This window comes from Parus major, chromosome 4A, assembly GCF_001522545.3.
Source record: "Parus major isolate Abel chromosome 4A, Parus_major1.1, whole genome shotgun sequence".
Classification (NCBI taxonomy): domain Eukaryota; kingdom Metazoa; phylum Chordata; class Aves; order Passeriformes; family Paridae; genus Parus; species Parus major.
The window spans coordinates 15,907,357-15,922,749 of NC_031772.1; the positions used below are offsets into that span (position 1 = coordinate 15,907,357).

The 15,393-nt window shown below is 41.2% G+C and overlaps 1 protein-coding gene across 7 annotated transcripts in view; it reads left to right on the forward strand.

Annotated features, from left to right (window-relative positions):
* Nucleotides 1-15,393, forward strand: part of TAF1 (TATA-box binding protein associated factor 1) — a 29,401-nt gene that overhangs the window by 7,166 nt on the left and 6,842 nt on the right. For all 7 annotated transcript variants that reach the window (XM_033514167.1, XM_033514165.1, XM_015626199.3 and 4 more), the window contains 26 exons: nt 126-293; nt 675-802; nt 925-1,032; nt 1,857-2,030; nt 2,125-2,298; nt 2,383-2,487; nt 3,604-3,804; nt 4,704-4,845; nt 5,264-5,394; nt 5,940-6,020; nt 6,418-6,567; nt 6,706-6,825; nt 6,996-7,171; nt 7,880-8,121; nt 9,385-9,592; nt 9,846-10,011; nt 10,163-10,374; nt 10,630-10,738; nt 10,943-11,041; nt 11,609-11,786; nt 13,060-13,127; nt 13,521-13,643; nt 14,031-14,123; nt 14,200-14,284; nt 14,772-14,839; nt 14,918-15,034. In XM_033514167.1, coding sequence (XP_033370058.1) covers nt 126-293; nt 675-802; nt 925-1,032; nt 1,857-2,030; nt 2,125-2,298; nt 2,383-2,487; nt 3,604-3,804; nt 4,704-4,845; nt 5,264-5,394; nt 5,940-6,020; nt 6,418-6,567; nt 6,706-6,825; nt 6,996-7,171; nt 7,880-8,121; nt 9,385-9,592; nt 9,846-10,011; nt 10,163-10,374; nt 10,630-10,738; nt 10,943-11,041; nt 11,609-11,786; nt 13,060-13,127; nt 13,521-13,643; nt 14,031-14,123; nt 14,200-14,284; nt 14,772-14,839; nt 14,918-15,034 — 3,626 coding nt within the window. The remainder of the gene's footprint in view (nt 1-125; nt 294-674; nt 803-924; nt 1,033-1,856; nt 2,031-2,124; nt 2,299-2,382; nt 2,488-3,603; nt 3,805-4,703; nt 4,846-5,263; nt 5,395-5,939; nt 6,021-6,417; nt 6,568-6,705; nt 6,826-6,995; nt 7,172-7,879; nt 8,122-9,384; nt 9,593-9,845; nt 10,012-10,162; nt 10,375-10,629; nt 10,739-10,942; nt 11,042-11,608; nt 11,787-13,059; nt 13,128-13,520; nt 13,644-14,030; nt 14,124-14,199; nt 14,285-14,771; nt 14,840-14,917; nt 15,035-15,393) is intronic.

Here is a 15,393-nt window from a genome sequence, read left to right on the forward strand (position 1 = left end):
CTTGCCTCAGAAAGCCTGAAAGAGGGGCAAGGTAAAGGGAGTAAGATGTGAGGGTGAGATCTGAAGTAGCTTTCTGCCAAGGCTGTGTATAAAATTCTTAAGGGTTCTACTTTATGATATTGCAGTTTCCCTGGATGAAGACAAGCCCTGGTACTCCATTTTCCCAATTGATAACGAAGAGTTAGTTTATGGCCGTTGGGAAGACAATATCATCTGGGATGATCAGGCAATGGAAAACTACTTGGACCCTCCTGTCTTGACACTTGATCCAAACGATGAAAACATAATTCTAGGTATGTTTATGACACCCAGAAATTTGACTTGAGTGGGAAAAGACAAGGGGAAATGAATGCAAGGGTTTATAATCACACTGTAATGGAAACAAATGTACTGGAGCAATACTTATGGCCTTCCTTTGTTCTGGCTTTTGAAGTTAATTTGCAAGTCACAGGCAGTGGAGGAGGTGGCAGTACTTACAACCTTTATTGGTGTGTTGTACACATTCAACTTCCAAGTTAAATGCACTGACAGGAAAGCAAAAATTAATGCCTTGGAAGTTAAATTTGATGTGATTAATCTGACTCTTGATGTGTTTTAGGAGTGACTGTCTTAATTTGACTTGCATGCATGTTGATTTGAAGAGGGAAGGTAGGGATGTAAACTTGTGCTTTTAGAAATTCCTGATGAAAAGGAAGAGATGACTTTGAACTCTCCATCCAAGGAGAACAAGAAAGAGTCTTCTTTAAAGAAGAGTCGGATCCTGTTGGGAAAAACAGGTGTCATCAAGGAAGAACCACAGCAGGTCAGCATAAGCTTTAGTATTATCTCCAGGGTTAGGAATGATGAGGAAGGAGTGAGGGGTTTTTTTTTGTTTTTTTTTTTGTTTCTGACACCTCTCTCTCTCTCTTTTTAAAATTGAATTAGAACATGTCTCAGCCAGAGGTGAAGGATCCCTGGAACCTCTCCAATGATGAGTTTTATTACCCCAAACAGCAAGGCCTTCGAGGAACCTTTGGAGGCAACATCATCCAGGTATTCACAGTAGTCTTCACTTGAGTGTCTTGGTAGGAGGTTTTGTAACTGAGGGTGGAACTTAGGATTTGTAGAAAAACAGAATTTAGATTACAGCAGGTCAGGTAAGTGTTCATGAGAGATATTTTTAATGTTCAATTAAAATTAGGAGTTTGAACTAATTTTTATTGATTGCCCCCATCAAACTGAGGTTTAGTTGCTTGATCTTGCTGTATCCTACTCGCCATGCTTTTGTTTGGTGTCTTATTATGTAGTATTCTTTGTAAACCAATAGTGGGAGGGGAGGAAGAGGTGCAGTTTGTACTTCTGCTGCTACTGTGTGTCTTAGTCTGAATATTATAGAATTAATTTAGTTACTGGTGAATTGGAATTGCTGCTCACTAGCCTTTGGTGAGGAGGTGATGGGTTTTTTCTTCCATTGTGAATTCAGTGACTTCTAAAACCTCATATAACTCCAGCATCTTCTATAATGGGAAAACTGTGTGTAATTCCAAATGAATTTCTCTCCCAGTGATAGGGAAAATGGCTTTACATGTAATTCCTAGTTAGTAAAAAGATCCCATCATTTGGTACCATTTGAAATAAATGTAAAATTGAAGTAATCTCTGTACACAAAGGGAAGATCTTTATATGGTAGTAAGCACTTTTCTGTCAAAAGGCAACATTTATGTTGTTGTTGCTGACAAGTGAATTTCAATGCACTTGTGTTACTGCTAGGAGACCTAAAAATATGCCTGGGCTCTCTTATTTGAGGTTTAATAGGACAGAAGTATGGTGTTACTTTTAATGTGGTGCAACTTAACACAGATTTTGTTGTGTATCAGCACTCTATCCCAGCAGTGGAGCTCCGCCAGCCATTCTTTCCCACCCACATGGGTCCCATGAAGCTCCGACAGTTCCATCGGCCTCCCCTGAAGAAATATTCCTTTGGTGCCTTGTCCCAGCCCGGGCCCCATGCTGTGCAGCCTCTGCTGAAGCACATCAAGAAGAAAGCCAAGGTACAGTTACTCCTGTGTGCCTCTGAGTGTGCCTTGGCTCCTGGGCTGTTTGATGAGCTGTTCCCCTGACACTGTCCCTTGTCCCTGGTGCCAGATGAGGGAGCAGGAGCGCCAGGCCTCTGGTGGAGGGGAGATGTTCTTCATGCGCACGCCGCAGGACCTCACTGGCAAGGATGGAGATCTCATCCTTGCTGAGTACAGTGAGGAGAACGCCCCTCTGATGATGCAGGTTGGCATGGCAACAAAGATTAAAAATTACTACAAAAGGGTGAGTATGCAGATTCTGCTGTTGGACAGTCATTTCCCTCTGCCTCTCACTGAGAGCTAACAGCACCTCCATTGCACCTTCCAGAAACCTGGCAAAGATCCAGGAGCTCCAGACTGTAAATACGGAGAGACTGTTTATTGTCACACTTCTCCCTTCCTGGGTTCTCTGCATCCAGGCCAGTTACTGCAGGTGAGAAATGAGGTTTTTACATTTAAAAGACAGATAAATTGGATGTGGTGTAATAGGCAGAGTACCTTTTACAAGCCCTATTTAGGCAATCACAAATAATACCCAGCTTCCAAAAAGAAAACCCAGCTTCCTTTTCAGTTCCAGTTTGTCTCTTTACTTACTAGTAATAGTAATTACTATTAAATAGTAATTAAATAGTAATTAAATAGTGCTAGTAATTCAGTTCCTAGCTTTCTTTTTTTTTTAAAAAAAACCCACTTTGTTGTATGCTTTTTAAAATTGTTATAGGAGTTAAAAGAGTTGCAGGAAGAGAATTTTTGCTGTTTTGCTTAGCAATGGCATTAGAAATATTGTTAGAGAGAACTGAGGTGAAAACCAAAGCTGCTTCAATGCAGGAGAGCTCAATAAATAGGTGTTGGAGGGCATGGAAAACATGGATTTCTCACAGTCCAGGATTTTATATGTAGGTTCTGAGAATTGCATTCCTAGTTTTTGGATGCCAGTTACTAGCCAGGTGTACAGACTTCTGCTTTTATGAGTCTCTCTCTGCTGTTAAAATATTTGAGATGGAGAGAGATGTTGTTAAAATTTGAGATGGGGAGAGGAATTAAGAATGTTACAAGGACCACGTGGCTAACAATCCATAAATGTAAATATAAATGGATTTCAGTTAATGCTAGCTGCTCTTGCTGTAGCAATGATTCTTCCATTTTGTACCACAGGAAGAAGGTAAGGTGAAGGTTTATATTAGAGATTCATCACAGAACTAACAATGCTAATTGTGTGTTGGGCTGGTTTCTGTGGTTATTGTGCTCTTTTGCAGATGTGTTCTTTCTGTCTTTTTTTGAAAGGACCTCCTTAAAGATTCTGAAATACCTCCAAGAGTCCAATGAGCCCTTCAATCTCTGCATTTGTTTTAGTATTTTTTAAGTTTTTGTTTTTCATCTGTGACTATTCCCTGCACACCTACATATGCTGTGATATAAATTATGGTATACCATTGCAATGAACCTTGGGGTGTTTTTTGGGTTTTTTTTAAGACCTTTTTTATAGATTGTGTCACAGAAGATTTGATCAAAACTTGACTTTAGAACTTAGATTTGTTTCTCCTAACAGGCATTTGAAAACAACCTTTTCCGGGCCCCCATCTATTTACATAAGATGCCTGAGACAGATTTCCTGATCATCCGGACACGACAAGGCTACTACATTCGAGAGTTAGTGGATATTTTTGTAGTGGGGCAGGAGTGCCCACTCTATGAAGTACCTGGTCCCAACTCTAAGCGAGCTAACACACATATCAGAGACTTCCTGCAGGTATGTGATAGGAGATTATTGGGGAATCTGGGGAGTCTTTGGAGCAAGCCCATGGCATAGGCTTGGGCTTCAGGTGGACACTCTTGATTTGAGAATTTCATTGTCCTGCTGTGACTCCTGTTTTTTGTTTGTTTGTTTTTTTGTGAGGTGAGAGCTCTGCAAGAGTTGGATGTTAACCAGACAGGCCATTTTGGTTTTCATTTAACCAAAGACTTATAAAATGTCTTGTCTGTTTTAATGGCATCCTATCTGATAATTAAATGATAAAGACTTTTTATTACCAGAATAAAAAGTTACAAGATCATATATAAGTGTATGAAACTGAAGAAGTTGGAGTGAGTTTTGAAGTGGTTGTGCTGTGTAAAATGAAACTTTGATGGGTTTTGGTATGAGACAGTTAAGGAGTCTTACCACTGTGTTATCAAACAGCACAGAATTAGAGTTGCTCCATAGGTCTTTCTTAATTTTCTAGATGTTGTCATGGTTACACACAACATCTAGGAATTAGGTTCTAATTTAGCTAATGGTTAGCTTTGGGACAGTCCATTCAGTAATTATCCTCAAGTTCAGATTTTGGAGAAAATTTCTAGTAATTTGATGTCAATTTAACTCAAAATTGTAACTCCAGGGGTGTTTGCAGAGCAGGAAAATCCCTGCTGTTCACAGAATTTCTGTGCCAACGCATGAATATTTCTAATGTGATAAAATGAACTTCCAAGACAAATATTTTTTCCACACCTCATTCTCAAAAAGAGATGAACCCAAAGCAGACACTCAGCTTGGAGAACTTCACCGAGTAAATTTATGAGAAGCAAGTAGGAATTCTGAAGCAGTCACCAGAACATCATCTGTGCAAGTTGGTTTGTTATTTCTTTGGACAAATGGGTCTTGTTTTGTAGGTTTTTATCTATCGCCTGTTCTGGAAGAGCAGGGACCGTCCGCGGAGGATCCGCATGGAGGACATTAAAAAAGCCTTTCCCTCCCACTCCGAGAGCAGCATCCGCAAGCGGCTGAAGCTCTGTGCAGATTTCAAACGCACAGGTATCGAAGGGTTTTTTTGGTGGTCAGCCATTCTTTGCTGCTCTTGGAGCTCCAAAGAGAACAGGAGGGAACATCTGATAAACCATTCCTGAAATCTTGTAATGTTTTGTAATATTTTTTTGTCTGATTACTGAAATGTAATCTGACAGAGGTTTTTTTTGTTCAGATTTTTAAGAACGTGCATTTACTTTTGGCACGAGTGTGCTCGATGATGAGAAGTGACTACAGTTCAGACATTTGTAATAACCCTTTGGGCAGTGATTTACTCATTAAAGACACCAACACAAATGCATTCCCTTCCCTCTGTGTGTGGCTGAGCTGTGTTTTGCAAGCAAACACACGCAAATGAAAGCTGGGACTGTGGTGGCATCCAGCAGGTGTAGGAAACCACTCAGTGTTTGACCTGTGCATTTTTCAGGGATGGACTCAAACTGGTGGGTTTTAAAGCCGGATTTCAGGTTGCCAACAGAGGAGGAGATCAGAGCCATGGTGTCCCCAGAGCAGTGCTGTGCCTACTACAGCATGATTGCGGCCGAGCAGCGGCTCAAGGTAAATCCTGGTTGGCTCCAGGGCAAATTATTGACACCCTGTGAGGGGTGAGGCTAGGTAACACCTTCTGCCTACAGCTAATTCTGCTATAAAGGAGGCAAGTTAGGTCCCTAACTGTTGTGTCACTTGCTAAGTTTGCTGCTGCATAAAAGGCAGTTAAGTTTTAAAGAGAGAAACACCGTATTCTTACCACCTTTATCTGAATATTGAATTAGCTGTGCTCAAAATACCAAAGGGAAGGTACAAGAAAGGTCTTATGTTTATACCTGGAGCTCTACAGCAGAAAGTAACCAGCAGGTGGCTGTAAGAGACACTGATTTTTTTTTTTTTTGAAGTTGAGTGCAGTGTTTAGTTATGGAGTTTTTCAAAATAGTGGGCAGTTTGACATCTGTGCTACTGTTGGTCACTATGAATCTTGTAGACAGCTGTCTGTGGAAGTTGGCTTGTTCAGCATGGCAAGTCTCCACAGGGACACTTCTAGTTCTGTCTCCAGTAACCTTTTTTAGACTTCAGCTTCCCCTTTTTAACCTAATATTTCTCTGCAGGATGCAGGTTACGGGGAGAAATCCTTCTTTGCTCCAGAAGAGGAGAATGAAGAGGATTTCCAAATGAAGATTGATGATGAGGTATCATCAGAGTGATGCATGAGTGTGTACACCAGTATATAAATTTCAATGGCAGTAGAAAAATGAGGTCTTTATATTTAAAGGACATATTTAAAGTAGGATTCAATGGTTCAAATGTCCACACAACTTTCCTGGGAACTTCTGCTGGCAGCTCATACCTTGGGTGATTGTTCTTTCAGGTCCTTTCAGGACCAGGCTTTTTTTACCATAAATGCCTTTTTGTGAGTTCCTTAGCACTTTGGTTATTCATTGAAGTGTCATCAGGGCAGCTGAAGGATCAAGAAGAGGCATTCACCCTCATTGTGTCAGTTGAAAAGTTCTCAGTATGACTGGAAGAATTCCAGAATAAAAGCTTGGACTGTGACAGGGTTATGATTGTTTATTTTCTCGCTGGCAGGTGCGCACAGCTCCCTGGAACACCACACGAGCCTTCATTGCGGCTATGAAGGGCAAGTGCCTCCTAGAAGTGACTGGGGTCGCAGATCCCACTGGTTGTGGGGAAGGATTTTCTTATGTCAAGATTCCAAACAAACCAACCCAGCAGAAGGTATAGTTCCCAAGGAGCAGTAGCTGGGAAGTTATGTGGGAGAAGTGGATTAAATAAGGAACATAAGGAAGAGAAAATATCAGATGAGCCTAGGAAAGACTCCTGTGACATTAATAGGCTGAATCTTTCTCTGAACAGGATGATAAAGAACCTCAGCCAGTGAAGAAGACAGTGACTGGCACAGACGCGGATCTGCGCCGACTTTCCCTCAAAAATGCCAAACAGCTTCTGCGGAAATTTGGAGTGCCTGAGGAGGAGGTGAGTGTGAGCCCAGAGAAGGCTGCACACTTCCCTAAGGCCTTTAGCAGCTGATGGTGGAAGGGATGTATAAATTTCTACTTTGACCTCATGTGGAGAGGAATTGAGATCCATAGCCAGGTGCCTCAGCTGTGTCTCTCTAAAACCAGTCCTTGTCTTCCTTTTTCCAGATAAAGAAGCTGTCCCGGTGGGAGGTGATCGATGTGGTCCGTACGATGTCCACAGAGCAGGCACGCTCAGGGGAAGGGCCTATGAGCAAATTTGCCCGTGGCTCTCGGTTCTCTGTGGCAGAACATCAGGAGAGGTACAAAGAAGAGTGTCAGCGCATCTTCGACTTACAAAATAAGTACGTTCTTATCTGATACTCACAGCCTTAAACCCCCACCCTGTCCCCACCTCAAAAGTCCAGCACTGTGCATGCCTGGGGTTGCTGATATGTGGTGGTGTAGATGTTGATTCAACTTGTTGTACCCATGAAATACAGCACTAGGAAAGAAGCCTTTGGCTGGTAATACAAATCCTCAGGTTTAGTGTCTTGCTGTCACAGACCTTGTGGAAAGGTAGAACGTGTTGCAGAGTCATGACATGAGATGTTCTTCAGTTCACACATCAGTAGTTCACCACCTGATTTCCTTTAATTTTTTTGTTTTGTTTTGTTCTGAGCAATTTGCCATCTCTCTCTTGGGTAGCAGGTACCACTTCTATGTCCTATTCTTCAGAAATGCCAGAAGTATTAATGCATGATTCCTTGTTCTGGCCTGAGACTTGAGGGTGGTGAGGAAATAAAGTATTGTTATGAAGTAGAGATCTATTGGAGAAGATAACTATTTGGAGAAGACTGCCTTGAAACAGTTGATCTTTTAGATGTGGGGGTTAAAAGGAGGGCTGAGAAGGTAATATATTATGCCTGTTGTAGTAGTGATTTGCATCATTAATTATCAAACCTTTACACCATTTTTGCCTTTGTGTTTCTGGGAAGGTAACAGGCTGATTTTTTTTTTTTTTAATTTGGGAGGGCAACATTCACTGACTTTCAGGATGCTTCCTATTTCAGGGTTCTGGAATCCACTGAGATCCTGTCAACAGACACAGATAGCAGTTCAGCTGAAGACAGTGACTTTGAAGAGATGGGAAAGAATATTGAGAATATGTTACAGAACAAGAAAACTAGTTCTCAGCTCTCTCGGGAAAGAGAAGAGCAGGAACGGAAGGAATTGCAAAGGATGCTCCTTGGAGAAGACAGTGGCAATGACAAAGACAGGGGCAAAAAGGACAGGAGAGACAAAAAGGGGATGTGTAAGTAACTGCAACCACCAGAATTAAGCCTGGGAAGGGATGCAGGACTTTATGTCAGGCTGCAAAGTATGCTGATCTGGCCTCTTGAGAGTGTGGATTCCTTACAGGAAGAATGTATAAACATGCTTATCTGGGGCTTTTCCCTCTCTTGAGGTTCTTCCTTCTCTTGAGCACTTAGTGGCTGAAAGTGCATGTGAAGTGTATTCTTTGCCTTATATCTTTTGTTTATTTTGATCTATAAACTTACTCTGGTATTTCTTTAGATAGTCACTGCTGCTTCCTGCTTAAGTTTCCTTTTTTTTTTTTTTTCTTATTTTGAGTGGGGTTGGGTCAGGGGGAGCTGTTTTTTCAGTATTTTTTCTCAAGATGTTTTCACACATAGTTCCTGCAACCTTATTATGGTTGTGTAGTTGGATCTTCTGCGTACACACAGCTCTGTGTGTGAAGCAGGCACAGTCTGCAGGCTGGCAGGAGTGTCTCACACTCTGTGCTGTGGCAGTGTGTTTGGAGGTAAATTGGGCAGGTGCCAGGTTTGGATCTCCTGGAGATGTGCTTGTTTTAAGTGCATTCCTACAGAGAGCTTGACATGTCCCTGGCTGGCTGGAAAGATGTTTGACCTGTGAATGAACTTCTGAGGGTGCCCATGACCACTTGTTGAGTATGTGTCAGCAAAGCTGAGCTCTGCATCTGAATCAATGTTGTTGCCATCTATTCTCAAATTGGAAATAAATCACTAATAAATGGTTACTGGAATAATTTATAAGGGGTATGTGGAAGATTTTTGATGATTTTCATGAAAAGATATCCAGTGTTACTTTTACAAAACCTCTCAACCAGGATTGTGAATGATGCTGAAAAGATTCTGTGGTCACTTGACACACTGGTTGGAACACTCCTTGGAAAACTGGATAATTCTTGACCCTCAGCTTCTGCCAGATAACCATACCTATGATGAAAAGCACTGTAACTATCCATCTGCAGGGCCAGAATCCAATTGCATTGCAGGTTGCACCTGTGGGTCGTTGTTGACTGTAGCTGTTCCTTCTGGCTTTATAATATATGTGGATAATTATCTTTACTTCAGCTCAATTTCATGTCATGATAAGATAACATGAACAAGCAAGGGAAAGACTTCTATTAGGTTTTCCTGAATGTGTGTCCTTGAAATTTTTAAGCCAAAATTATCTGCTGTGTTTAAACGATGGTATTTCTACAGTGTGGAAAAAAATTAGAAGCAAATAAAGCATTTTCTTGTGGCAACAGCTTCGGCAGCCTCAGCAAACTCTCACAAGGATGACGACACTGCCTCTGTGACCAGCCTGAATTCCTCTGCCACCGGCCGCCGCCTCAAGATCTATCGCACGTTCAGAGACGAGGACGGGAAGGAATACGTGAGGTGTGAGACGGTGCGGAAACCCGCAGTCATCGACGCCTACTGCCGCATACGCACCACCAAGGATGAGGAGTTCATGTAAGGCCTTCGTGATCTCCTTCTTCTCTCTTTTAACTTTGCCTGTAGGCTTATTTCATTCCACTGACAGCGTGAAGAAATGTAGAATTGAGTGTAGAAGCCCGGCACAGTAACTGTGGAGAGAAAGAGAGATATAATGGCTGTCCCTTTGGAGGGTGTCACAAACTTCATGCAGTGATTGAGCTGCCAGAAGAGTACCTGGCAAATCATGAACTAGGCTGGAAAACTTCTGTATATTTTCCTCCCCACCCAGACGAAAGTTTGCTCTATTTGACGAGCAGCACCGCGAGGAGATGCGGAAGGAGCGGCGCAGGATCCAGGAACAATTACGGCGATTAAAGCGGAACCAAGAAAAAGAGAAACTCAAGGGCCCTCCAGAAAAGAAGCCCAAGAAAATGAAAGAGCGACCAGATTTGAAAGTAAGCATATCCATACAGGTTTTGGCTACTGGAGAAGTTTATTCTGTTCTAGTGATGTACTAAAGATCTCACTGGGGGATTTTAATGATGCTTTGCCTCAAAACTAGGAGCCCATATATGAATTCTGATCTGTCACCTTCTATTTTTGCAGCTAAAATGTGGAGCATGTGGTGCAATCGGGCACATGAGGACTAATAAGTTCTGCCCTCTTTACTACCAAACAAATGCCCCACCTTCTAATCCTGTTGCAATGACAGAAGAGCAGGAGGAAGAGCTGGAAAAAACAGTCATTCACAATGACAATGAAGAACTCATCAAAGTTGAAGGAACAAAAATTGTCCTGGGAAAGCAATTGATTGAGAGGTAAAGGAAAAAGCAGAGAAACAGGTGGGGATAAGAAGAAGAAACAACATTGAGCTAAATGCAGAATACTCATTCAAATATTAATTCCTATTAGTCACAGGAATGAAGTGACAGGACTTTACTTAAACTTATTACAGTATTTCGATTGAGAATTTGGTATTATGGCAGATGGAACCAAAACTAGTACTGGGGGACAAATGGTCTTGATTCATGTGAGGGCTGGAGAAAGTATTGTGCTTTTCTGTTTGTGCCTAGTGCTGATGAGGTTCGCAGGAAATCCCTGGTCCTGAAGTTTCCTAAGCAGCAGCTTCCTCCCAAGAAGAAGCGTCGCGTAGGGACAACGGTGCACTGTGATTATCTCAATGTGAGTGAAGTGTTACTGAGCTGATTGCAGCACCTTCACTTCTGTTTGTACCAGCTGGCCAGGCTCTCAGCTGCTCCTGTGCAACCTCCTCCTGCCTCCTCCTGCCTGACCAGAAAATGAATAAGCTAAATTGTCTAGTATTGCTGTGAGTAAATGTTTTGCATCTTGGAACTGCGTTCATTTTTCTGCCTCTCATTTCTCCAGCGTCCCCATAAATCCATCCACCGGCGGAGAACAGATCCCATGGTGACGCTCTCATCCATCTTGGAGGGCATCATCAATGACATCAGGGATCTTCCCAATGTAAGTTTAAGCTATGACACCCAAATCCTGCATCTCAAGCAATATGGTTGAAGTAGGGTATGTGTTGTAGACACCAGAATTTGGCTAGTTTTTTATGGATACATGTTCAAAGCTCATATGTGATTTTTTTTTTAACAATACCAGCACAGGATGCATGAAATGTAGCAGTATGTAATGCTTTTATATATATATGGCACTGGAGAGGATCTGTACTTCACACTTTTCTGACCAGACTTTGCCAGAAACTTGTAAAATCAAAAGATTAAATGGAAGATTTGGGTTGAAATGGGAATTTTAAAGTTCAGTTTCTTGACTTTTTTGCTGCAATCAGAAATAAGCACCTGAAAATTCTCTGTGAGAGTTTCCTTCTTACAATGGTATTAGAGAATATTGTGTAGAAGAAAGTGTTTGCATCGTGGGGTTGAGTTTACTCTGTTTTGCCTGGTGCAGTTACGGAACTTCTTGTGTAAAGGTTTTAGCATTAGTGCCTATTTAATTATGGAGGTTAAACTGAGATTAGCTGTGCTAGTACTGTGCTAATAAGCATGTTTCTCTTTTCCTCCTCAGACATACCCCTTTCACACGCCTGTAAATCCAAAAGTTGTCAAAGATTATTACAAGATCATTACCCGGCCCATGGATTTACAGACCCTGCGTGAAAACGTCCGTAAGAGGCAGTACCCATCCCGGGAGGAGTTCAGGGAACACCTGGAGCTCATTGTGAAGAACAGTGCCACATACAATGGTAAAAACACAGGGAAATCCTGTTTCTGCTAATCCATTGTGCACGGATGAGCTGTGGAACTTTTAGAGTCAACAAAAGCAGCATAAAAGCAGAACAAATTCACTGCCAGATGGCAATAGTGAATGCATATTTTTCTAGATACAACCAAAAGATTATATTAATGTTAATGAAGTAATTAATAAATAAGAAAAAAGTGAATTCCAGCATGTAGCAACAACTAAATGATGACTGTGATGTGATAACTGAAGTTCAGTTATGGGTCTGTGTCTTGGGGTGACTCAATGACTGCAGACTTTTGCATGTTTCAAGTCCTGCCTACCTCCTTCACAGCTAAGCAAAACATTATTGTGCTTTATTGAATGAATCTTTCAGTGCAAATAGGAATGGCTGACACCCATTGAAGTCAGTGCCTTGGAGCATGAAGCTTTGAGTAGAGTTTGCTGTCAAGATTTTGCATATTTTGATTCTTAGTTGCAATGAACTTTTTTCCCATTTGGGAAGGTCAGGAAACTAGTTTAAAAAAAATTAAAGCTAGTTTAAAATAAAAACATAGATTCTGTGGTAGAGCACGTATCTGCTGGGGAAGAGTGCTGATTCATTGTTGGGTCAGCTTTATTCTGACTTCTGAAAGAAGGGTCTTTGTCCAAAATATACTAATTTGACAGAAAAACCTCCTAGCTGCACTGAGTCTGTCTAGGCTGTGCAGCAGTGAGGGTGACACTGAGAGCACTAGGTTTGTGTCTTTGCTGCTTCCTTTATTATTTTGACAGTTAAATCCCTGATTTATCCTAACAAATAAGATCCTTTTTTTTTTTTATAGTTCTGTTGCAAATGCTTGTTTCCATGTCTGAGGAATCCTGAAATTATTTAAAGCTGTGGGTTTTTGAATATTCTTAAATGTCCATCTTGCCTTCCTTAGCAGTTCTGCTTTGCTGACTGGACTTAGTGAAGGAAACAGAAGTTTCATTACTTACACTGTGAATATTTGGCAAAAGTGGAGGATTTGGAGGCCAGTCTGCCACAGGCACAGCTGCTTTCCAAAGGGTTTCCAAACTTTACCAGAATGTATGCCAGAAACATTATTTGCTACAAATAACTTTTTCTCATATAAAATCCATGCTGAACTTGAATAATTGTGTGTATTGAGAATATACTTGAGTATATACTCCTAACTGTGCCAGAAATATAATCAGTGATGCTTTAGGAGTAAAGATACATTATATTGTGTCGTGGGCCTTTCTAATCAAGCTGTACTTGCTGTGTGTGTTTGCAGGGCCAAAGCACTCACTGACTCAGATATCCCAGTCCATGCTTGACCTATGTGATGAAAAGCTGAAAGAGGCAAGTCTTGTGAATGAGCTGTGGTCAGAATGGAGGGGGAGGGATGGTGAGGGGTGGTTGAAGACTTTGAGAATAGAGGATGTGCGTGGGCGAAATACCTGGTTTAAGGGAGAGTAGTAGAAGATTAAGGGAGTTCTTCCTCCTACCCCAGAAGGTATTCGAATTTTTACCATTTTAAACAGTTCCCATGGGAGTATTTTTAAAAAACCCAGTTGCTTATTTCTTACTCTAGTTAGTTTTTCTTGTCTGTAGGTTTATAGCTTGACCATTACCCCCTGTTATTTACAAGTGTTTTCATTAAAAGGTGCATGGGATTCTCTCTGGGACAGAGTATCATGACAGTACAGTTACTAGTCTAGGGTCAGTCACTGATGTTCCCTACTTCTATTGCAGAAGGAAGATAAACTGGCTCGATTAGAAAAAGCAATAAATCCTCTCCTGGATGATGATGATCAAGTGGCCTTTTCCTTCATTTTGGATAACATTGTGACTCAAAAGATGATGGCAGTTCCAGATGTACGTAGCTTGAGTGACTGTGTGTGTGATGTGAAAAATGTGCTGATCTTCTTGTGGAGAAAAAATAGAAAAGTCTTCTGTAAAATTATTATTTTGTATTTTATGTTCCTACTGTCAGATAGATATCAACAGGCCTAGTTAAAAATCCAGCTGGTAGATCTTTTCTCTGTGTCCTTCCTGAACCTAAATGATTGGATTCAAGAGGTCTTGTTATAAATACCTTAAATACATTTGGAGTGTTAATCAGTTCTGGAGACTTGTTTTTTGACATTTTTAGCACAGAAGCTATGTGACAAATAGTATTTAATAATAATATTAATAATAATAATATAATGACAGATTTTACACAGAAGCTTTCTAAACCTGTCTGGTTTTTGTTTTTTCCAGTCTTGGCCATTTCACCATCCAGTTAACAAGAAGTTTGTTCCTGATTATTACAAGGTGATTGCTAATCCAATGGATCTGGAGACCATCCGCAAGGTGTGTAGCTTGAACTGAGCAGTCTCTTGAAAGGTGTTTAGACTTGATCACTTACCTGGTGACAATTCTCTTCCAGAATATCTCCAAACACAAATACCAGAACAGGGAGACTTTCCTGGATGATGTTAACCTCATCCTTGCCAACAGCATTAAGTACAATGGTAGGTGGTGGAAATTAGGCTTCAGCTGACTTTTGTATTTAAATTAACTTTTCTGGGCACCTGTGCTGCCAAAGTGTGTTGAAGCCTGAGGCTATGAATCATGGACTTGATGACTGTTTTCCTTTCCTGAGGAAAGAGATGCTTAAGGAGTGCTGTTTTCACTGTCACATGAAGCTTTATTACCATCATGGGGAAGTTAAATTTGGGGAGGATGTTCTCTTAGCTCAGTACACATCTCTGATCCAAAGATTTGTTTCTGGGAATTTCCTTGAGACAGACAGGGTACAACTTGTGTTCTAAATCACAGTTAAGGTGGAACAAACTGGTTGTGCTATTTTAGCCAAATGTGAGCCCTGCTTTGTATTTCTCCTTACATCAGAAGGTGTTGGGATTTAGGGGCCTGTGTAACCAAAATCTGTCTTGCTGTCTTGGCAGCTGGAATTGAAAAACCATCAGAATGTATAAAGAGATTTGTTTCTTACTACAGGGTCAGACAGCCAGTACACGAAAACAGCCCAGGAGATTGTAAACATCTGTTACCAGACTTTAGCTGAGGTATGTGGGCAACTTTACTGGAATATTTACAGTTTGAATTTTCTGTTCTGCAACCTCAGCAAGCTTTTTTGCTCTTAGTATGATGAGCACCTGACTCAACTTGAGAGAGACATCTCCACCGCTAAGGAAGCAGCACTGGAGGAGGCAGATCTGGAAAGTCTTGATCCTATGACTCCTGGTCCCTACACTCCACAGGCAAGTGACCAAGCAAGGCTTTCACTTTATTTAGTTTCAATCTCCTGAGTGTTTGATCCCAATTTTCCTCTTTTTTTTCGTGTTCTCCATCTGTCTGCAGTTTGTCTTTTATTCGAGTATCTTGTTGGATGGTGTGCTAGCACTTTTTGAGAATAAGTATAAGAAGCAGTTCTGATGCTTCAGAGAGTGAGATACTGAAAGAGAGATATTTCCCAAGCAAGTTGTAAAACTGGTCTAAAGATGAGCTGTGTACAGTCAGGTACAGCTGAGTGTTGGTTGGAAGGTTGAGGGCAGTGCAAGTGTGACATTTAGAAACTCTCAGAAGTCAAGCAGTGGACAGGTGAGGAGAACATGAAGAC